We start from the raw sequence: 24348 nt of genomic DNA, 5'->3' as shown, positions 1-24348 counted from the left end.
CAGAGTTCGTTCTGTTAGGTGACCTAAACTGGGATATGCTTAACACCCCGGCAGTCCTACAATCTAAGCTAGATGCCCTCAATCTCACTCAAATCATCAAGGAACCCACCAGGTACAACCCTAACTCTGTAAACAAGGGCACCCTCATAGACGTCATCCTGACCAACTGGCCCTCCAAATATACCTCTGCTGTCTTCAACCAGGATCTCAGCGATCACTGCCTCATCGCCTGTATCCGCCACGGAGCCGCAGTCAAACGACCACCCCTCATCACTGTCAAACGCTCCCTAAAACACTTCTGTGAGCAGGCCTTTCTAATCGACCTGGCCCGGGTATCCTGGAAGGACATTGACCTCATCCCGTCAGTTGAGGATGCATGGTCATTCTTTAAAAGTAACTTCCTCACCATTTTAGATAAGCATGCTCCGTTCAAAAAATGCAGAACCAAGAACAGATACAGCCCTTGGTTCACTCCAGACCTGACTGCCCTCGACCAGCACAAAAACATCCTGTGGCGGACTGCAATAGCATCGAATAGCCCCCGTGATATGCAACTGTTCAGGGAAGTCAGGAACCAATACACGCAGTCAGTCAGGAAAGCTAAGGCCAGCTTCTTCAGGCAGAAGTTTGCATCCTGTAGCTCCAACTCCAAAAAGTTCTGGGACACTGTGAAGTCCATGGAGAACAAGAGCACCTCCTCCCAGCTGCCCACTGCACTGAGGCTAGGAAACACGGTCTCCACCGATAAATCCATGATTATCGAAAACTTCAATAAGCACTTCTCAACGGCTGGTCATGCCTTCCGCCTGGCTACTCCAACCTCGGTCAACAGCTCCGCCCCCCGTAGCTCCTCACCCAAGCCTCTCCAGGTTCTCCTTTACCCAAATCCAGATAGCAGATGTTCTGAAAGAGCTGCAAAACCTGGACCCGTACAAATCAGCTGGGCTTGACAATCTGGACCCGCTATTTCTGAAACTATCTGCCGCCATTGTCGCAACCCCTATTACCAGCCTGTTCAACCTCTCATATCGTCTGAGATCCCCAAGGATTGGAAAGCTGCCGCAGTCATCCCCCTCTTCAAAGGGGGAGACACCCTGGACCCAAACTGTTACAGACCTATATCCATCCTGCCCTGCCTATCTAAGGTCTTCGAAAGCCAAGTCAACAAACAGGTCACTGACCATCTCGAATCCCACCGTACCTTCTCCGCTGTGCAATCTGGTTTCTGAGCCGGTCACGGGTGCACCTCAGCCACACTCAAGGTACTAAACGATATCATAACCGCCATCGATAAAAGACAGTACTGTGCAGCCGTCTTCATCGACCTCGCCAAGGCTTTCGACTCTGTCAATCACCATATTCTTATCGGCAGACTCAACAGCCTCGGTTTTTCGGATGACTGCCTTGCCTGGTTCACCAATTACTTTGCAGACAGAGTTCAGTGTGTCAAATCGGAGGGCATGCTGTCCGGTCCTCTGGTAGTCTCTATGGGGGTGCCACAGGGTTCAATTCTCGGGCCGACTCTTTTCTCTGTGTATATCAATGATGTTGCTCTTGCTGCGGGCGATTCCCTGATCCACCTCTACGCAGACGACACCATTCTATATACTTTCGGCCCGTCATTGGACACTGTGCTATCTAACCTCCAAACGAGCTTCAATGCCATACAGCACTCCTTCCGTGGCCTCCAACTGCTCTTAAACGCGAGTAAAACCAAATGCATGCTTTTCAACCGATCGCTGTCTGCACCCGCATGCCCGACTAGCATCACCACCCTGGATGGTTCCGACCTTGAATATGTGGACATCTATAAGTACCTAGGTGTCTGGCTAGACTGCAAACTCTCCTTCCAGACCCACATCAAACATCTCCAATCGAAAATCAAATCAAGAGTCGGCTTTCTATTCCGCAACAAAGCCTCCTTCACTCACGCTGCCAAGCTTACCCTAGTAAAACTGACTATCCTACCGATCCTCGACTTCGGCGATGTCATCTACAAAATGGCTTCCAACACTCTACTCAGCAAACTGGATGCAGTCTATCACAGTGCCATCCGTTTTGTCACTAAAGCACCTTATACCACCCACCACTGCGACTTGTATGCTCTAGTCGGCTGGCCCTCACTACATATTCGTCGCCAGACCCACTGGCTCCAGGTCATCTACAAGGCCATGCTAGGCAAAGCTCCGCCTTATCTCAGTTCACTGGTCACGATGGCAACACCCATCCGTAGCACGCGCTCCAGCAGGTGTATCTCACTGATCATCCCTAAAGCCAACACATCATTTGGCCGCCTTTCGTTCCAGTACTCTGCTGCCTGTGACTGGAACGAATTGCAAAAATCGCTGAAGTTGGAGACTTTTATCTCCCTCACCAACTTCAAACATCAGCTATCCGAGCAGCTAACCGATCGCTGCAGCTGTACATAGTCTATAGGAAAATAGCCCACCCATTTTCACCTACCTCATTCCCATACTGTTTTTTATACTGTTTTTATTTATTTATTTTTCTGCTCTTTTGCACACCAATATCTCTACCTGTACATGACCATCTGATCATTTATCACTCCAGTGTTAATCTGCAAAACTGTATTATTCGCCTACCTCCTCATGCCTTTTGCACACATTGTATATAGACTGCCCATTTTTTTCTACTGTGTTATTGACTTGTTAATTGTTTATTCCATGTGTAACTCTGTGTTGTCTGTTCACACTGCTATGCTTTATCTTGGCCAGGTCGCAGTTGCAAATGAGAACTTGTTCTCAACTAGCCTACCTGGTTAAATAAAGGTGAAATAAAAAAATAAAAAAATGCCTTCCTTAAAATTAATACACAAGTATATATTTTTAAACCTGCATATTTAGTTAATATTGCCTGCTAACATGAATTTCTTTTAACTTGGGAAATTGTGTCACTTATCCTGCGTTCTGTGCAAGCAGAGTCTGGGTAGATGCAGCAGTTTGGGCCGCCTGGCTCGTTGAAATGTGTGAAGACCATTTCTTCCTACCAAAGACTAATTAATTTGCCAGAATTGTACATAATTATGACATAATATTGAAGGTTGTGAAACGTAACAGCAATATTTAGACTTAGGGATGCCACCCCTTAGATAAAATACGGAACAGTTCCGTATTTCAGTGAAAGAATAAACGTCTTGTTTTCTAAATGATAGTTTCCTGATTCTACCATATTAATGACCTAAGGCTCGTATTTCTGTGTGTTATGTTATAATTAAGTCTATGATTTGATAGAGCAGTCTGCGTAATCCGCGTTGAAAATCGTAATCGGTCGACGTCTAGTCATGATGTGGTTTAAGAATTGATGTGGACTGAATATCAAATTTTGGTCTATAAAAAAAAGTGTGAGTTTGAGAATGAAAACGGAAACCTGAGAAAACTCCACAGAATCAGGCAAAAAAAAACAAAAAAAACATTTCATATTATTTTATATGGCCCCGACCAACCAACCAACCAATCCATCAAACAGTACATTATCAGTAGTCAAAACTAGTTGTTCTGTGGTTCGACACACACACACACACACACACACACACACACACACACACACACACACACACACACACACACACACACACACACACACACACACACACACACACACACACACACACACACACACACACACACACACACACACACACACACACACACACACACTACCTGTAGCTGGTTGGTCTGTCGTTTCGGCCTCGAGGGGTTCCATGTCTCGGGGGCGGGGGTTACAGGAGTGGGAGCGGGGGCGGGGTCTAGGCTGCTGCCCGCCTCCAGGCCGTCTCCCATGGCGACGGAGGCAGGGCGTAGCAGGCGGGGAGGGGGGGAGTCCCAGTCAGACAGTTTGGACCCGGGAGAGGCAGGCAGGCTAGACTGGGAAGCCCTCTCAGGCCATCACACAAAACGCTGGACTCTCTGAAGGGAGGAGGAAGAGTAACGTCATCATCGTCATCATCACAGCCCACTGGATTCTCTAGAAGGGGGGGGAGAGTAACGTCATCATAGTCATCATCCCAGCCCATTGGATTGTCTATGAAGGGAGGAAGAGTAACATCATCATCATCACAGCCACTGGATTCTCTAGGAGGGGGAGGAAGAGTAACGTCATCATCGTCATCATCATCACAGCCCACTGGATTCTCTAGGAGGAAGAGTAACATCATCACAGCTACATAAACACAGTCCTATACACTGACCCCACTATATAAACACAGTCCTATACACTGACCCCACTACATAAACACAGTCCTATACACTGACCCCACTATATAAACACAGTCCTATACACTGACCCCACTACATAAACACAGTCCTATACACTGACCCCACTACATAAACACAGTCCTATACACTGACCCCACTATATAAACACAGTCCTATACACTGACCCCACTATATAAACACAGTCCTATACACTGACCCCACTACATAAACACAGTCCTATACACTGACCCCACTACATAAACACAGTCCTATACACTGACCCCACTATATAAACACAGTCCTATACACTGACCCCACTACATAAACACAGTCCTATACACTGACCCCACTATATAAACACAGTCCTATACACTGACCCCACTACATAAACACAGTCCTATACACTGACCCCACTACATAAACACAGTCCTATACACTGACCCCACTATATAAACACAGTCCTATATAAACACAGTCCTATATACTGACCCCACTATATAAACACAGTCCTATACACTGACCCCACTATATAAACACAGTCCTATACACTGACCCCACTATATAAACACAGTCCTATACACTGACCCCACTACATAAACACAGTCCTATACACTGACCCCACTATATAAACACAGTCCTATACACTGACCCCACTATATAAACACAGTCCTATACACTGACCCCACTATATAAACACAGTCCTATACACTGACCCCACTATATAAACACAGTCCTATATAAACACAGTCCTATATACTGACCCCACTATATAAACACAGTCCTATACACTGACCCCACTATATAAACACAGTCCTATACACTGACCCCACTATATAAACACAGTCCTATACACTGACCCCACTACATAAACACAGTCCTATACACTGACCCCACTATATAAACACAGTCCTATACACTGACCCCACTATATAAACACAGTCCTATACACTGACCCCACTATATAAACACAGTCCTATACACTGACCCCACTATATAAACACAGTCCTATACACTGACCCCACTATATAAACACAGTCCTATACACTGACCCCACTATATAAACACAGTCCTATACACTGACCCCGGCATACACAGGCATATCAGCCCACCGTCTCAGTGACTAATCAACAGAACTGGACTTTCCAACACACACACACACACTACCCTAACTCACACAGATATATATACCGACCCCTGCACACACACACACACTACCCTAACTCACACACACCTACAGCCACACACACACTACCCTAACTCACACAGATCTATATACCGACCCCTGCACACACACACTACCCTAACTCACACAGATCTATATACTGACCCCTGCACACACTGGCAGCCCAGACTAACCACCAAACTGGACTTCCCCAAACAACACACACGCCTACAGCCACACACACACACACACACACACACACACACACACAAACACACACACACACACACACACACGCTATCACACACACACACACAGCAAACACAGACACACTGCGCTAACACACACACACACACTATCAGATAAAAGGTTAAAGGTCCTCTAACATGGTTTGATTTAACTTCTCTAGGGTAGGGGGCAGCATTAGGAATTTTGGATGAAAAGCATGCCCAAATTAAACTGCCTGCTACTCGGGCCCAGAAGACATGATGATGTGCATATAGCTGGTAGATTTGGATAGAAAACACTCTAAAGTTTCCAAAACTGTTAAAATAGTGTCTGAGTATAACAGAACTGATTTGGCAGGCGAAGACCTGAGAAAAATCCATTCAGGAAGTAGGTTTTCTATTCAATGCCCTTACAGTATCCATTGACTTAGGACTCAAATTGCAGATCCTATGCCTTCCACTAGATGTCAACAGTCTTTAGAAATTGTTTCAGGCTTGTATTCTGATAACTGGGGAGTAAAAGCCGTCTGAATGAGTGGACACTACCGTGTCACAGAGCTGTATCATGCGCGCCGTGTCACAGAGCTGTATCATGCGCGCCGTGTCACAGAGCTGTATCATGCGCGCCGTGTCACAGAGCTGTATCATGCGCGCCGTGTCACAGAGCTGTATCATGCGCGCCGTGTCACAGAGCTGTATCGTGCGCGCCGTGTCACAGAGCTGTATCATGCGCGCCGTGTCACAGAACTGTATCATGCGCAATCCCGAGAGAGTGCATTTCTTGTTTACCTTTTATATTGACGACGTTATTGTCCGGTTGAAATATTATCGATTATTTAGGCTAAAAACAACCTTGAGTATTGAATATAAACATCGTTTGACATGTTTCTATGAACTTTATAAGTACAATTTTGATTTTTTTTGTCTGCGTTTGAGCCTGTGGATTACTGAAGAAAATGCAAAAAACAAAACTGAGGTTTTTAGATATAAAGAGACTTCATCGAACAAAAGGAACATTTGTTGAGTAACTACTCCTACCAACCAATCAGACTATGTAATGATGATGTGTAGTAGTAGTAGTTGAATTACTAACACTCCTACCAACCAATAAGACTATCTAATGATGATGTTTAGTAGTAGTTGAATTACTAACACTCCTACCAACCAATCAGACTATGTAATGATGATGTGTAGTAGTAGTAGTTGAATTACTAACACTCCTACCAACCAATAAGACTATCTAATGATGATGTTTAGTAGTAGTTGAACTACTAACACTCCTACCAACCAATAAGACTATCTAATGATGATGTGTAGTAGTAGTTGAATTACTAACACTCCTACCAACCAATCAGACTATGTAATGATGATGTGTAGTAGTAGTAGTTGAATTACTAACACTCCTACCAACCAATCAGACTATGTAATGATGATGATGTGTAGTAGTAGTTGAATTACTAACACTCCTACCAACCAATCAGACTATGTAATGATGATGATGTGTAGTAGTAGTTGAATTACTAACACTCCTACCAACCAATCAGACTATGTAATGATGATGATGTGTAGTAGTAGTTGAATTACTAACACTCCTACCAACAGGGCTGGAAATGGCCAAGAACCTCAAGATACAATATTGTCACGATACGATATATACTGAGATTCTCAGGACACTCTGGATTCTATACGTATAGTGATTCTATACATATAGTGATTCTATATGTATTGTGATTCTCAGGATTCTATATGTATTGTGATTCTCAGGATTCTATATGTATTGTGATTCTCAGGATTCTATATGTATTGTGATTCTCAGGATTCTATATGTATTGTGATTCTCAGGATTCTATATGTATTGTGATTCTCAGGATTCTATATGTATTGTGATTCTCAGGATTCTATATGTATTGTGATACTCAGGATTCTATATGTATTGTGATTCTCAGGATTCTATATGTATTGTGATTCTCAGGATTCTATACGTATTGTGATACTCAGGATTCTATATGTATTGTGATTCTCAGGATTCTATACGTATTGTGATACTCAGGATTCTATATGTATTGTGATTCTCAGGATTCTATATGTATTGTGATTCTCAGGATTCTATATGTATTGTGATTCTCAGGATTCTATATGTATTGTGATTCTCAGGATTCTATACGTATTGTGATTCTCAGGATTCTATACGTATTGTGATTCTCAGGATTATATACGTATTGTGATTCTCAGGATTCTATATGTATTGTGATTCTCAGGATTCTATATGTATTGTGATTCTCAGGATTCTATATGTATTGTGATACTCAGGATTCTATATGTATTGTGATTCTCAGGATTCTATATGTATTGTGATACTCAGGATTCTATATGTATTGTGATTCTCAGGATTCTATACGTATTGTGATTCTCAGGATTCTATATGTATTGTGATTCTCAGGATTCTATACATATAGTGATTCTATATGTATTGTGATTCTCAGGATTCTATATGTATTGTGATACTCAGGATTCTATATGTATTGTGATACTCAGGATTCTATATGTATTGTGATACTCAGGATTCTATATGTATTGTGATTCTCAGGATTCTATACGTATCGTGATTCTCAGGATTCTATATGTATTGTGATTCTCAGGATTCTATATGTATTGTGATTCTCAGGATTCTATACGTATTGTGATTCTCAGGATTCTATACGTATCGTGATTCTCAGGATTCTATATGTATTGTGATTCTCAGGATTCTATACATATAGTGATTCTATATGTATTGTGATTCTCAGGATTCTATATGTATTGTGATACTCAGGATTCTATATGTATTGTGATTCTCAGGATTCTATACGTATTGTGATACTCAGGATTCTATATGTATTGTGATTCTCAGGATTCTATATGTATTGTGATACTCAGGATTCTATATGTATTGTGATTCTCAGGATTCTATATGTATTGTGATACTCAGGATTCTATATGTATTGTGATTCTCAGGATTCTATATGTATTGTGATACTCAGGATTCTATATGTATTGTGATACTCAGGATTCTATATGTATTGTGATTCTCAGGATTCTATATGTATTGTGATACTCAGGATTCTATATGTATTGTGATTCTCAGGATTCTATACGTATCGTGATTCTATACATATAGTGATTCTATACGTATTGTGATACTCAGGATTCTATATGTATTGTGATACTCAGGATTCTATATGTATTGTGATACTCAGGATTCTATATGTATTGTGATTCTCAGGATTCTATACGTATCGTGATTCTCAGGATTCTATATGTATTGTGATTCTCAGGATTCTATACATATAGTGATTCTATATGTATTGTGATTCTCAGGATTCTATATGTATTGTGATACTCAGGATTCTATATGTATTGTGATTCTCTGGATTCTATATGTATTGTGATACTCAGGATTCTATATGTATTGTGATTCTCAGGATTCTATATGTATTGTGATACTCAGGATTCTATATGTATTGTGATTCTCAGGATTCTATATGTATTGTGATACTCAGGATTCTATATGTATTGTGATTCTCAGGATTCTATATGTATTGTGATACTCAGGATTCTATATGTATTGTGATTCTCAGGATTCTATATGTATTGTGATACTCAGGATTCTATATGTATTGTGATTCTCAGGATTCTATATGTATTGTGATACTCAGGATTCTATATGTATTGTGATTCTCAGGATTCTATATGTATTGTGATACTCAGGATTCTATATGTATTGTGATTCTCAGGATTCTATACGTATTGTGATACTCAGGATTCTATATGTATTGTGATTCTCAGGATTCTATATGTATTGTGATACTCAGGATTCTATATGTATTGTGATACTCAGGATTCTATATGTATTGTGATTCTCAGGATTCTATATGTATTGTGATTCTCAGGATTCTATATGTATTGTGATTCTCAGGATTCTATACATATAGTGATTCTATACGTATTGTGATTCTCAGGATTCTATATGTATTGTGATTCTCAGGATTCTATATGTATTGTGATTCTCAGGATTCTATATGTATTGTAATTCTCTGGATTCTATACGTATTGTGATACTCAGGATTCTATATGTATTGTGATTCTCAGGATTCTATATGTATTGTGATTCTCAGGATTCTATATGTATTGTGATTCTCAGGATTCTATACATATAGTGATTCTATACGTATTGTGATTCTCAGGATTCTATATGTATTGTGATTCTCAGGATTCTATATGTATTGTGATTCTCAGGATTCTATATGTATTGTGATTCTCTGGATTCTATACGTATTGTGATACTCAGGATTCTATATGTATTGTGATTCTCAGGATTCTATATGTATTGTGATTCTCAGGATTCTATATGTATTGTGATTCTCAGGATTCTATACGTATCGTGATACTCAGGATTCTATATGTATTGTGATTCAATACTGGGATTTTATTGCGATTTGATGTTCCAAACATATTGCTCACCATATGTCTGCTGCAGAAAGACAAGAATGAGCCAAGTGTTGATCAGTCATGGAAATAAAAGTGCTGAAAACTAATTGACTCCCAACGTAAAAAGAAGATGAAGAACAAGCTATGAAGGAAAAACTAATATTAGGATACTGTCAAAACGTTAGGATACATCTTAAAAATATGTAACTGCATATGCCCCCTTCCCCCCCATCACTATCTAATGATTATGTGTAGTAGTCGTTTACTCATTAGCCTGACATAAATACACCTACCAACCTTTAAGACAGGTTTGAATCCAGAGCCCATTCAGAGGGGTTTGGTTCAAATACAGAAGACACATTTTTTTGGAATGCATTCAGTTGTGCAACTGACTAGGTCTCCCTCTTTCCCTAATGATGATGTTTAGTCCTAGTAGGTTGTTCATTAGTCTAGAACACACACACACGGGCTGCTAGCTTACAGCTGGACTTACATGTTTGTCTGTTGTGGTGCAGGCTTGGTCTAGTCCAGAGGGAGTGTCATCTCTCAGAACAGAGAGGTAGAGTAGTGACCTGGAGGGGGGCAGGAGAGAGGGGCCAGTCTTCCTTTGGTTGGTTGGTTGATGAGAGGGGTGGAGTAGTGACCTGGAGGGGGGGCAGGAGAGAGTGGCTAGACTTCCTTTGGTTTGTTGGTTGACGAGGGGGGTAGAGGTGGTCTGAGAGAGAGCGAGCGATAGAGAGAAATGTAGAAGGACAAGCAATCACAACACTGGTGGAGAGAGAGAGAAACAGAGAGACCGACCAGTCTTTGGTTGTTTGGTTGGTTGACGAGGGGAGTAGAGGGGGTCTGAGAGAGAGAGAAAGAGAGAGAGATGTAGAAGGACAAGGAATCACAACACTGGTGGAGAGAGAAAAAGAGACCAACCAGTCTTCGGTTGGTTGACGAGGGGAGTAGAGGGGGTCTGAGAGAGAGCTGTAGAAGGACAAGGAAACACAACACTGGTGGGGGGGGGATATAGAGAAGAGAAGGGTTGTAGTGTGACTGTACGTCAGCCGTGTGTGTGGTGTGTCTAGAAGGCGTAATGTACGGTGCATTTTGGAAAGTATTCAGACCCCTTGTCTTTTCCACATTTTGTTACAGCCTTATTCTAAAATGTATTAAATAAATAAAAACCCTCTGCAATCTACACACAATACCTCATAACGACAGAAGCGAACAGGTTTTTAGACAATTTGTATAAAATTTAAATAAAATACAGAAATACCTTATTTACATAAGTAGTCAAACCCTTTGCTATGAGACTCAAAATTGAACTCAGGTTTCCATTGATTGTCCTGTGGTAAATTCCATTGATTGGACATGATTTGGAAAGGCACACAACTGTTTATATAAAGATCCCACAGCTGACAGTCCATGTCAGAGCAAAAACCAAGCTACGAGGTCGAAGGAATTGTCCATAGAACTCAGAGACAGATTATGTCGGGGCACAGATCTGGGGAAAGAGTACCAAAACATTTCTGCAGCATGTAAGATGTTTGGAACCACCAGGACTCTCCCGAGAGCTGTCCGCCCGGCCAAACTGAGCAATCAGGGGAGAAGGGCCTTGGTCAGCGAGGTGACCAAGAACCCGATGGTCACTCTAACAGAGCTCCTGAGTTCCTCTGTGGAGATGGGAGAACCTTCTAGAAGGACAACCATCTCTGCAGCATCCTACCAGTCAGGCCTTTATGGTAGAGTGGCCAGATAGAAGCTACTCCTCAGTAAAATGCTCATGACAGCCCTCTTGGAGTTTGCCAAAAGGCACCCAAAGAACTCTCAGACCATTAGAAACAAGATTCTCTGGTCTGATGAAACCAAGATTGAACTCTTTGGCGTGAATGCCAAGCGTCACGTCTTGAGGAAACCTGGCACCATCCCTACGGTGAAGCATGGCGGTGGCAGCATCATGCTGTTGGGATGTTTTTCAGCGGCAGGGAATGGGAGACTAGTGAGGATCGAGGGAAAGATGAACGGAGAAAGTACAGAGAAATCCTTGATGAGAACCTGCTCCATAGCACTCAGGACCTCAGACTGGGGCGAACGACCCTAAGCACACAGCCAAGACAACGTGGGAGTGGCTTTGGGACACGTCTCTGAATGTCCTTGAGTAACCCAGGCAGAGCCCAGACTTGTGTCCAGTGACGCTCCCCATCCAACCTGACAGAGCTGGAGAATATCTGCAGAGAAGAATGGGAGAAACTCCCCAAATACAGGTGTGCCAAACTTGTAGCATCATACCCAAGAAGACTCAAGGCTGTATTCGCTGCCACAGGAGCTTCAACAAAGTACTGAGTAAAGGGTCTGAATAATGTGATTTCATTTTTTTTTTAAATCAATTTGCTAACATTTCTAAAAAAAACTGTTTTTGTTTTGTCATTATGAGGTATTGTGTGTAGATTGACAAGGAGAAAAATTTAGAAAAAGGCTGTAACGTAAGAAAATGTGGAAAAAGTCAAGGGGTCTGAATACTTTCTGACTGCACTGTATGTTTGCATAGGCAAAGACAACAAGATGCGGAGCGTCTGTCTGTCGTGATGAAACCGTGAAAACAAGTAGTCATGTCTCCATGTGACTAACAATCATTGTAAATGAGAGCCTTTGTCTAAGTCTCTACCCACAGCAGAGAGAGAGACAGACAGGGTAAAGCAGGGGAGTCAAACTCATTCCATGGAGAGCCTAGTGTCTGCTGTTTTTTCTTCTTTTTCTTTCAATTAAGACCAAAACAACCAGGTGAGGGAGAGTTCCTTACTAATCAGTGACCTTAATTCATCAATCAAGTACAAGGGAGGAGCAAAAACCCCACAGACACTCGGCCCTCCGTGGAATGACTGACACCGGTGGAGTAAAGCATGATGTTTTACTGCTTATGTTCTTGGAGGAACACACACGCACACACACACACACACACACACACACACACACACACACACACACACACACGATAATTGACAACAACTAAGCCGATGCTGTCAAAACATTGGAACCCAATCTCACAACAAGTGGGTCATTTTAGCTCCGCACATTTCTCCAGACCATATATGCCTCTCTAACTTCAAATAACATGAACTTTAAAGAGTTTTAACTAGCTAGATAACCAATAGTCTGATTAATCAGGCTGGAATAACAATTTGTAAGTCGCTCTGGATAAGAGCGTCTGCTAAATGACTTAAATGTAAATGTAATACACAAGTAATTGGTATAAACAGCCTTAGACATTATCTAGTCTGATTTATCAGGCTGGAATACACAGGTAATTGGTATAAACAGCCTTAGACATTATCTAGTCTGATTTATCAGGCTGGAATACACAGGTAATTGGTATAAACAGCCTTAGACATGATCTAGTCTGATTTATCAGGCTGGAATACACAAGTAATTGGTATAAACAGCCTTAGACATTATCTAGTCTGATTTATCAGGCTGGAATACACAAGTAATTGGTATAAACAGCCTTAGACATGATCTAGTCTGATTTATCAGGCTGGAATACACAAGTAATTGGTATAAACAGCCTTAGACATTATCTAGTCTGATTTACCAGACTGTAATACACAAGTAATTGGTATAAACAGCCTTAGACATTATCTAGTCTGATTTACCAGGCTGTAATACACAAGTAATTGGTATAAACAGCCTTAGACATTATCTAGTCTGATTTACCAGGCTGTAATACACAAGTAATTGGTATAAACAGCCTTAGACATGATCTAGTCTGATTTATCAGGCTGTAATACACAAGTAATTGGTATAAACAGCCTTAGACATTATCTAGTCTGATTTATCAGGCTGTAATACACAAGTAATTGGTATAAACAGCCTTAGACATTATCTAGTCTGATTTATCAGGCTGTAATACACAAGTAATTGGTATAAACAGCCTTAGACATTATCTAGTCTGATTTATCAGGCTGTAATACACAAGTAATTGGTATAAACAGCCTGAGACGTGTGTGAAAAATCCTGTGTAAATGTTTCAGGATATTGAATAAAATTACATTCAAACTTCCTCTACCGTTTGGATATTTTGTCTCAAATGTCAAGCAGCAGAAGGACAAACCGCACAGACAACAGGTAGAGTAAGTTTAAATGCAATTTCATAGAACATTTAGTCTTTCACACAAATGTCTAAGGCTGTTTATACCAATTACTTGTGTATTCCAGCCTGATTTATCAGACTAGATAATGAAGTGAGAAAAATGATAATGCAAAATCAAAACACCCTGAATATAAGGTCCCAAACCAACGAGTAACGGGTATTGAAAATGGTGCTTCTTGTCACATACGTCAGTCTTTTATTCAAAGAAAACTATTTCTAGAGATGCAATATGCATAGCAGATGATTAGGTTAAGTTGTCTAGGGCAGTGGTTCCCCAACTGTGGAGGGGTCGCCACAGGTTATTTATTTTAGGAACTCAGTCCAGCTTTAAACTTACTCTTGAAAATTGTCATCTCTAAATTGGGTAGTACATCATCAGTTCCTCTTGTCTCGTTAGTCATTACAGACCTTAGAGAACTATTTATAACTTGTCAGAAATGTCCAGATCAAGTAGCTCATGTCAGCTAACGTTTTTTTTGTTATAAAGATCTTTTAGCCCATAGTCATTTTTTTGTCACTCAAATATCACATGAATACACATTAGATATGTATAGAATGGCAAGACATGTGCTTTACAACTGCAAAATATTATTTGCACGCCATGACAACATGTGTAGAATTGCAGGAAATAAAATTAAAACCTGCAAAAGTTTGGGACCCCTGGTCGAGAGATACAACAGCTAGTCATGATCGCTGTCAGCATTTTTCTGACAGCTCCGTACGTAAACACCCTTTCAGAATACAACTTGGACTGTGACGTTCCTCTAGAAAAAAAAACTACGTCGTATTTCACGTGCTTTCAGCGCCACGGAGCGTAAAATACGCCCCAAACCAGGCGTAACTTCTGTCAAGAATACGGCCTACGGTGCTACAAACAAACAACCTAGCTAGCTACTAACGTTAGCGTGCTACCGTCCCCCAACTACCGTGCGCAATGACAACAGGGAGAGCCCATGCCCCTGAAAATCACCGTTAATGTACCACCAAGGAGCATAGAGAACGAAAACACAAGAAGTGCAATAAACTGCAAATCAGGTAACGTAAATACAGAGAATATTCATCTTCCCGTGCGCCCGCACCGGCGACAGGCCTGTGATAAGACAACCCATGCCCCGCTAGGCACCTCGCGCACTGACACCAACCGAAATACTGGACCGAGTGTGGTTCTAAGTGTTTTATCGGATTCCTGAGATCGAATGCCTTCGTTTACCCTACCGGTATCGGTGGAGCGACACCCCAAAACACGTTTATTTACCTTTTTCTGTCGGTTGTCAGCGCGCGCAGGTCTTCCTCACCCCTGAATCCAGAACAAACAGCCCCGTTCGACGTCAGTGACGTCAGACGTAGGGGGAACGTCATGACGTCATTCGGAGGAATGTCTACTCTCCACGAACGAATCCCCTCTGTCCTCTCCCTACCTCTGTCTCCCGGAACATGCAATACGATGCAATAACTTCAAACACTGAAAATTATTATAGACAAAAACCCAATATACACTGGTCTGCATAAATGGCCATACATAGCATCACAATTAATTGCCCTATTATCGCGTAACCACACACTGTCAATGGACTGGATAATTTGTGATAGATATTGTAACAATTGCATAATTTCACCTTCTATACATCACATAATCTTATAAACTATAGGTTCTTAATACTCTTATAATAAACTCATGTTATGGTAAATTCTACCTTGAAGAAACGCAATTAATTCCACCTATAGTGGAGTGAGCCCTCCACCTAGTGGTCAATTAATCACAAGTATGGTAGTATCAGAGAGGATTCAGAGGGGTTGGGACACATTTCGGTTGAATGCATTCAGTTGTGCAATTGACAAGGTATCCCCTTTCCCTTCCCACCTGATCTCGACTTCTCCCACCTGTCTTCCATCTTTAAAGTGGTCACTCAAATATCTTGTCAATATAATAGACAATCTTTGGTAGTATCAACCCTCTGAGTTCAGGTCTTTCAGATCAAAATTATAGGGACAGGCGGTGTCTGATCCTACACTGAACAACAATAGAAACGCAACATGTAAATTGTTGGTCCTATGTTACCTGACCTGAAATAAAATATCCCAGAAATGTTCCATAAGCACAAAAAGCTTAAATCTCTCAAGTTTTGTGCACAAATTTGTTTACATCCCTGTGCATTTCTCATTTGCCAAGATAATCCATCCACCTGACAGGTGTGGCATATCAAGAAGCTGATTAAACAGCATGATCATTACACCGGTGCACCTTGTGCTGGGGACAATAAAAGGCCACTCTAAATGTGCAGTTTTGTGACAACACCACACATTTCAGTTGAAGGCATTCAGTTGTACAACTGACTTAAGTATCTCCCCTTTTTAAAGTCAAAGTTGTAAAAAGAACACCCCATGGTGGTAGTGGGGTTATGGTATGGACTGGCATAAGCTATGGACAACGAACACAATTGCATTTTATCGATGGAAATTTGAATGCAGAGATACCGTGATGAGATCCTGTGGTCCATTGTCGTGGCATTCATCTGCTGCCATCACCTCCTGTTTCAGTATAATGCAAGGCTCGTGTCACAAGAATCTGTTCACAGTTCCCGGAAGCTGAAAATGTTCCAAGTTCTTCCGTGGCCTGCATACTCACCAGACATGTCACCCATTGAGCATGTTTGGGATGCTCTGGATCGACGTGTGCAACAGCGTGTTCCAGTTCCCGCCAATATCCAGCAACTTCGCACAACCATTGAAGAGGAGTGGGACAACACTCCTCAGGCCACAATCAACAGCCTGATCAGCTCTATGTGAAGGAGATGTGTTGCGCTGCATGAGGCAAATGGAGGTCACACCAGATACGGACTGGTTTTCTGATCTACAACCCTACCTTTCTTAAGGGTGGTCCTTCTGTAACACTGCATTCTGCATAATACAATCTTGTTGACTGTGATGACCATGAATCAACTAAAAGGAAGGAACAAGTGGGCTGTATGCATCAGTGAATTTAACTAAATCATAGATTAGGGCCGAATGAATTTCACATGACTGGGAATACAGACATGCATCTGTTGGTCACAGATACCTTAATAATAATAATATAATATATGCCATTTAGCAGACGCTTTTATCCAAAGCGACTTACAGTCATGTGTGCATACATTCTACGTATGGGTGGTCCCGGGGATCGAACCCACTACCCTGGCGTTACAAGCGCCATGCTCTACCAACTGAGCTACATTAAGACGAGACCTTAAAGTAGCAGAAATAACAATGCCTGCTGTTTCAGTAAAAAGCCAAGGGATGGGACTGAAGAAATATAAACACTCAAATTCATAGAGCTATGGATGCAAGGACTGACCATCCATGATATCAAGATTATAGTTTTAAACAGAGTAAAATAAGCTTATATTTTGGATTCTGATAAGGTATGACAACTGAACTAAAAGCTCATGGAGGCGTTTAGAAGAGATGTTCATGAATTAATGGGTACACGTTCATTTAGAAGTGATGTTCATGAATTAATGGGTACATGTTCATTTAGAAGTAATGTTCTTCATTAATTAATGGGTACATGTTCATTTAGAAGTGATGTTCATGAATTAATGGGTACATGTTCATTTAGAAGTAATGTTCTTCATTAATTAATGGGTACATGTTCATTTAGAAGTCCAAAAATGTAGTAACTGCCAAAAGCCCTTTTAAACAACACACTACTTTGATCAGGGAAAGGGGGATACCTAGTCAGTTAAACAACACACTACTTTGATCAGGGAAAGGGGGATACCTAGTCAGTTAAACAACACACTACTTTGATCAGGGAAAGGGGGATACCTAGTCAGTTAAACAACACACTACTTTGATCAGGGAAAGGGGGATACCTAGTCAGTTAAACAACACACTACTTTGATCAGGGAAAGGGGGATACCTAGTCAGTTAAACAACACACTACTTTGATCAGGGAAAGGGGGATACCTAGTCAGTTAAACAACACACTACTTTGATCAGGGAAAGGGGGATACCTAGTCAGTTAAACAACAATATATTCAACAAAGAAGTCTTCCGCATTTAACCCAACTGAATCAGAGGTGTGGGGGGGGCTGCCTTAAATCGACATCTTCAGCGCCCGGGGAACAGTGGGTTAACCGTCTTGCTCAGGGGCAGAAAGACAGATTTTTACCTTGTCAGCTCTGGGATTGGATCCAGCAACCTTCCGGGTTACTGGCCCAACGCTCTAACCACTGCCTGCCACCATCCTGCTGCACCCAATGTGAATGATTGGATTTACAGTGTCGTGTTAAGGTTGTCCTGAGCCTTTTCACCATGTGTGTAAAGAAAGAATTTGACCCTTGACCGTATTCTAATCTAAACCCAGAACATCAGCCAGTCTGTTTGTGCGATCATGCTGACTATAATTCTTTGTCATGCGTCTTGACAACAGCAATGGAATTGTCAAAAGCACAAAAATCTGAGATCAGGCTAGAAGAAATCAGCTCAACAAAGAAACCAAACCAACAGATAAACATTTTAAACATTTATTCTCATCTGTCCAAAAAAGAACATGGATGACAACAGCAACAGTCTGTAAAACTAAATCCTGCCCAGTCTTTCAATCTAAACACACCAACAAATACATTTCAAATAAGTTTTGCACGTTTGGGAGGAGTCGACAAGAGACGAACCAATCAGCTCAGACTTCCTAGGAATCTAGCTATGACGGACAGGGAGTGCGTCCAGTAGTAATACCAGGTAGGGGGTGTGTCATATCAATAACACTAAGTTCACGGTCCTCTACCCACTGAAACATTGTCAAAATATCCCAACGCAGACCGACAGATTCAAAAGGCACAACAAAAAAAAGTCTACTTACACAGAAGAGAAACTATATATGAAAACAGATGTATCAGAAGTATATTAGTGAGTCTCAGTTCTGAATGGAGGGGGGCGGTAAGTATGAATGAATCTGATTGGCTGTTTGTGGAAGGGTTAGAGTGGGATTGGCTGGACAAGGGAGAGAGAGGGCTGTATTAATTGGTCCAGAGGGAGGTCAAAGGGTCATTGAGGGTAAAGGTCACTCTATGACGACCACGTCAGCATCCTCGTCTTTCTTCTCTACCGGCACACCCTCATCCTCTCCTCCCACTCCTTCATCCTCCTCTTCCTCTCCCAGCTCTCCTTCCACTCCCTCATCCTCCTCTCCAAACTCATCTCCTACTTCAAACCCTTCCTCCTCTTCCTCTCCTACCTGCTCCAGCTCTCCCTCAGCCTCCCCCCCACCCTGCGTGTCCCCCTCACCCTGCGTGTCCCCCTCACCCTGCGTGTCCCCCTCACCCTGCGTGTCCCCCTCTCCTCCCACTGGCTTCTCTAATTGCGCCTCTTCCTCCCCTCCATCTGCTACCGCCACTCCCCCCTCCTCCTCCATCTTCTCCTCCTCTACCCCATCAGCCCCGGTGGCCTCCTGCGTTGTCTCTGGCCCCGCCTCTTCCTTGGTGGTCTCCGCCAGGCTCTCATTGGTCAGCTCAGCCTCTGACACCTCCATATTCATCGAGTCCTCTGGGTCTTGGTCGTCCTGGTTACCGAGGAAGGGGTTCTCACCCTGCAGAGAGGAGAGAGGAAGGGCAGGGTCAGAGAGAGATTGTGAGTGAGTGAATGAGTGCATGGAGGCACAGAGAGTCAGTGTTTCTGAGGTGGGGGGGGGGGTTCTGTGTGAGATGGGCGTTTGTGTACCTTGAGGTAACTCTCCAGCTTCTTTCCGATGATTTTGTGATTGAGGATGCTGCGAGCCACTGACAGACTGGCCCTCTTAGACTGCTCCATCATACCCTGGGGTCACGCAGGAGGCAAAGGTCACACAGGAGTCAGTGGGGGAAAGGTCAGGGAGGGCAGAGCAATTCTTTTAAATAAAAAAGTACTTGTTCCTCCAATTCTTCTGTATCCAACCAAGCAGGGTTTATATTGTATAGTGACCTGGTCTCATCCTGCCCTACAGTCAATATACACTGAGCTGTGTAGTGACCTGGTATCAGTCAATATACACTGAGCTGTGTAGTGACCTGGTATCAGTCAATATACACTGAGCTGTGTCGTGTACTGACCTGGTATCAGTCACTATACACTGAGCTGTGTCGTGTACTGACCTGGTATCAGTCACTATACACCGAGCTGTGTCGTGTACTGACCTGGTATCAGTCACTATACACCGAGCTGTGTCGTGTACTGACCTGGTATCAGTCACTATACACCGAGCTGTGTACTGACCTGGTATCAGTCACTATACACCGAGCTGTGTACTGACCTGGTATCAGTCACTATACACCGAGCTGTGTACTGACCTGGTATCAGTCACTATACACTGAGCTGTGTACTGACCTGGTATCAGTCACTATACACTGAGCAGTGTACTGACCTGGTATCAGTCACTATACACTGAGCAGTGTACTGACCTGGTATCAGTCACTATACACTGAGCAGTGTACTGACCTGGTATCAGTCACTATACACTGAGCAGTGTACTGACCTGGTATCAGTCACTATACACTGAGCAGTGTACTGACCTGGTATCAGTCACTATACACTGAGCAGTGTACTGACCTGGTATCAGTCACTATACACTGAGCAGTGTGTACTGACCTGGTATCAGTCACTATACACTGAGCAGTGTACTGACCTGGTATCAGTCACTATACACTGAGCAGTGTACTGACCTGGTATCAGTCACTATACACTGAGCAGTGTACTGACCTGGTATCAGTCACTATACACTGAGCAGTGTACTGACCTGGTATCAGTCACTATACACTGAGCAGTGTACTGACCTGGTATCAGTCACTATACACTGAGCAGTGTACTGACCTGGTATCAGTCACTATACACTGAGCAGTGTACTGACCTGGTATCAGTCACTATACACTGAGCAGTGTACTGACCTGGTATCAGTCACTATACACTGAGCAGTGTACTGACCTGGTATCAGTCACTATACACTGAGCAGTGTACTGACCTGGTATCAGTCACTATACACTGAGCAGTGTACTGACCTGGTATCAGTCACTATACACTGAGCAGTGTACTGACCTGGTATCAGTCACTATACACTGAGCAGTGTACTGACCTGGTATCAGTCACTATACACTGAGCTGTGTACTGACCTGGTATCAGTCACTATACACTGAGCTGTGTCGTGTACTGACCTGGTATCAGTCACTATACACTGAGCTGTGTCGTGTACTGACCTGGTATCAGTCACTATACACTGAGCTGTGTCGTGTACTGACCTGGTATCAGTCACTATACACTGAGCTGTGTCGTGTACTGACCTGGTATCAGTCACTATACACTGAGCTGTGTCGTGTACTGACCTGGTATCAGTCACTATACACTGAGCTGTGTCGTGTACTGACCTGGTATCAGTCACTATACACTGAGCTGTGTCGTGTACTGACCTGGTATCAGTCACTATACACTGAGCTGTGTCGTGTACTGACCTGGTATCAGTCACTATACACTGAGCTGTGTCGTGTACTGACCTGGTATCAGTCACTATACACTGAGCTGTGTCGTGTACTGACCTGGTATCAGTTACTATACACTGAGCTGTGTCGTGTACTGACCTGGTATCAGTCACTATACACTGAGCTGTGTCGTGTACTGACCTTGCGGTTGAAGTTGTGGTCGGGGGACTTGAGGTGTTTCTGTATGACGTAGAACTGCATGGGGATGAAGAGGTCACAGGCTGCACAGTGGGCTGCCTCCACCTTCTTCATGAAGTGTTCCATACCCAACTCTGTTACAGAGGAGAAACAGGGAAACAGTTGGACCAGCAGAGAAGAAAAACACAGAGAAAACCTTTACAAATCCACCCTGTTCCACAGAAGAGTAGTACGTACGCAACGCACACACACACAGCGCGTACGCAGCGCACACACAGCGCGTACGCAGCGCGCACACAGCGCGTACGCAGCGCACACAGCGCGTACGCAGCGCACGCAGCGCACACGCAGCGCACACGCAGCGCACACGCAGCGCGCACGCAGCGCACACGCAGCGCGCACGCAGCGCACACGCAGCGCGTACGCAGCGCACACACAGTGCGTACGCAACACGTACGCAACACACAGTGCATCTGTTACAGAGAGGAGAAACAGGGAAACAGTACGCAACACACACAGCGTCTACGCAACACACACACACACACACAGCGCGTACGCAACACACACACACACACACAGCGCGTACGCAACACACACACACACAGCGCGTACGCAGCGCACACACAGTGCGTACGCAACACGTACGCAACACAGTGCATACGCAACACACACACAGCGCGTACGCAACACACACACACACACACAGCGCGTACGCAACACACACACACACACACAGCGCGTACGCAACACACACACACACACACAGCGCGTACGCAACACACACACACACACACACAGCGCGTACGCAACACACACACACACACAGCGTACGCAACACACACACACAGCGCGTACGCAACACACACACACAGCGCGTACGCAACACACACACACAGCGCGTACGCAACACACACACACACACAGCGCATACGCAACACACACACACACACAGCGCATACGCAACACACACACACACACAGCGCATACGCAACACACACACACACACAGCGCATACGCAACACAACACACACAGCGCATACGCAACACAACACACACAGCGCATACGCAACACAACACACACAGCGCATACGCAACACAACACACACAGCGCGTACGCAACACAACACACACAGCGCGTACGCAACACACACAGCGCGTACGCAACGCACCACACACAGCGCGTACGCCACACACACACACACAGCGCATACGCCACACACACACACACACAGCGCATACGCCACACACACACACACACACAGCGCATACGCCACACACACACACACACAGCGCATACGCCACGCACACACACAGCGCATACGCCACGCACACACACAGCGCATACGCAACGCACACACACAGCGCATACGCAACGCACACACACAGCGCGTACGCAACGCACACACACAGCGCGTACGCAACGCAACACACACAGCGCGTACGCAACGCAACACACACAGCGCGTACGCAACGCAACACACACAGCGCGTACGCAACGCAACACACACAGCGCGTACGCAACGCACACACAGCGCGTACGCAACGCACACACAGCGCGTACGCAACGCAACACACAGCGCGTACGCAACGCAACACACACAGCGCGTACGCAACGCAACACACACAGCGCGTACGCAACGCAACACACACAGCGCGTACGCAACGCAACACACACAGCGCGTACGCAACACACACAGCACGCACACACAGCGCGTACGCAAACACAGCACGCAACAAACAGCGCGTACGCAACACACAGCGCGTACGCAACACACAGCGACACGCAACACCAGTTTACGCACACACAGCGCATACGCAACACACAGCGCATACGCAACAACAGCGCATACGCACACATAGCGCGTACGCAATTACAGCGCGTAGACGAATATGGCGTGCGCAACAAAACACACAGCGCGTACGCAACGCAACACACACAGCGCGTACGCAACGCAACACACACAGCGCGTACGCAACACACACAGCGCGTACGCAACACACACAGCGCGTACGCAACACACACAGCGCGTACGCAACACACACAGCGCGTACGCAACACACAGCGCGTACGCAACACACACAGCGCGTACGCAACACACAGCGCGTACGCAACACACAGCGCGTACGCAACACAGCGCGTACGCAACACACAGCGCGTACGCAACACACAGCGCGTACGCAACACAGCGCGTACGCAACACAGCGCGTACGCAACACACAGCGCGTACGCAACACACAGCGCGTACGCAACACACACATGTGTCTGCCTGTGTGTGTCCCCATCTGCATGTGTCTGCCTGTGTGTGTCCCCAGCGCTGCACACAGCGCGTACGCAACACACAGCGCGTACGCAACACACAGCGCGTACGCAACACAGCGCGACGCAGCTTACACAGCGCGATACGCAACACACAGCGCGTACGCAGCACAGCGCGACGCAACACACAGCGCGTACGCACACAGCGCGTACGCAGCACAGACGCGTACGCAACACAGCGCGTACGCAACACAGCGCGTACGC

At 44.2% G+C, this 24348-nt stretch overlaps 1 protein-coding gene and 1 long non-coding RNA gene across 3 annotated transcripts; both read right to left on the bottom strand.

Moving 5' to 3' along the window:
• Nucleotides 1-3765: 3765 nt before the first annotated feature.
• LOC124028774 lies at nucleotides 3766-15596 on the bottom strand. 2 transcript variants are annotated; one of them, XR_006837641.1, is made up of 3 exons: nucleotides 15461-15596; nucleotides 10564-10714; nucleotides 3766-4041 (listed from the first exon to the last, which is right to left on the bottom strand). It is a non-coding gene; the product is annotated as an uncharacterized LOC124028774 (long non-coding RNA). The 2 variants fall into 2 exon arrangements; XR_006837642.1 differs by having other exon boundaries at nucleotides 3766-3984.
• Nucleotides 15597-19164: 3568 nt separating this feature from the next.
• LOC124028772 (A-kinase anchor protein 8-like) lies at nucleotides 19165-22117 on the bottom strand. The gene is made up of 4 exons (XM_046340744.1): nucleotides 21831-22117; nucleotides 19906-20001; nucleotides 19424-19774; nucleotides 19165-19179 (listed from the first exon to the last, which is right to left on the bottom strand). Exons 1-4 carry the CDS (start codon nucleotides 21951-21953, stop codon nucleotides 19165-19167), a joined length of 585 nt encoding a protein of 194 aa, XP_046196700.1. The 5' UTR covers nucleotides 21954-22117.
• Nucleotides 22118-24348: the final 2231 nt, after the last annotated feature.

Source organism: Oncorhynchus gorbuscha, unplaced genomic scaffold (assembly GCF_021184085.1).
Source record: "Oncorhynchus gorbuscha isolate QuinsamMale2020 ecotype Even-year unplaced genomic scaffold, OgorEven_v1.0 Un_scaffold_4832, whole genome shotgun sequence".
NCBI lineage: Eukaryota > Metazoa > Chordata > Actinopteri > Salmoniformes > Salmonidae > Oncorhynchus > Oncorhynchus gorbuscha.
The sequence above is the reverse complement of the archived record's forward strand: the minus strand, read 5'-3'. Positions and strand labels throughout refer to the sequence as shown.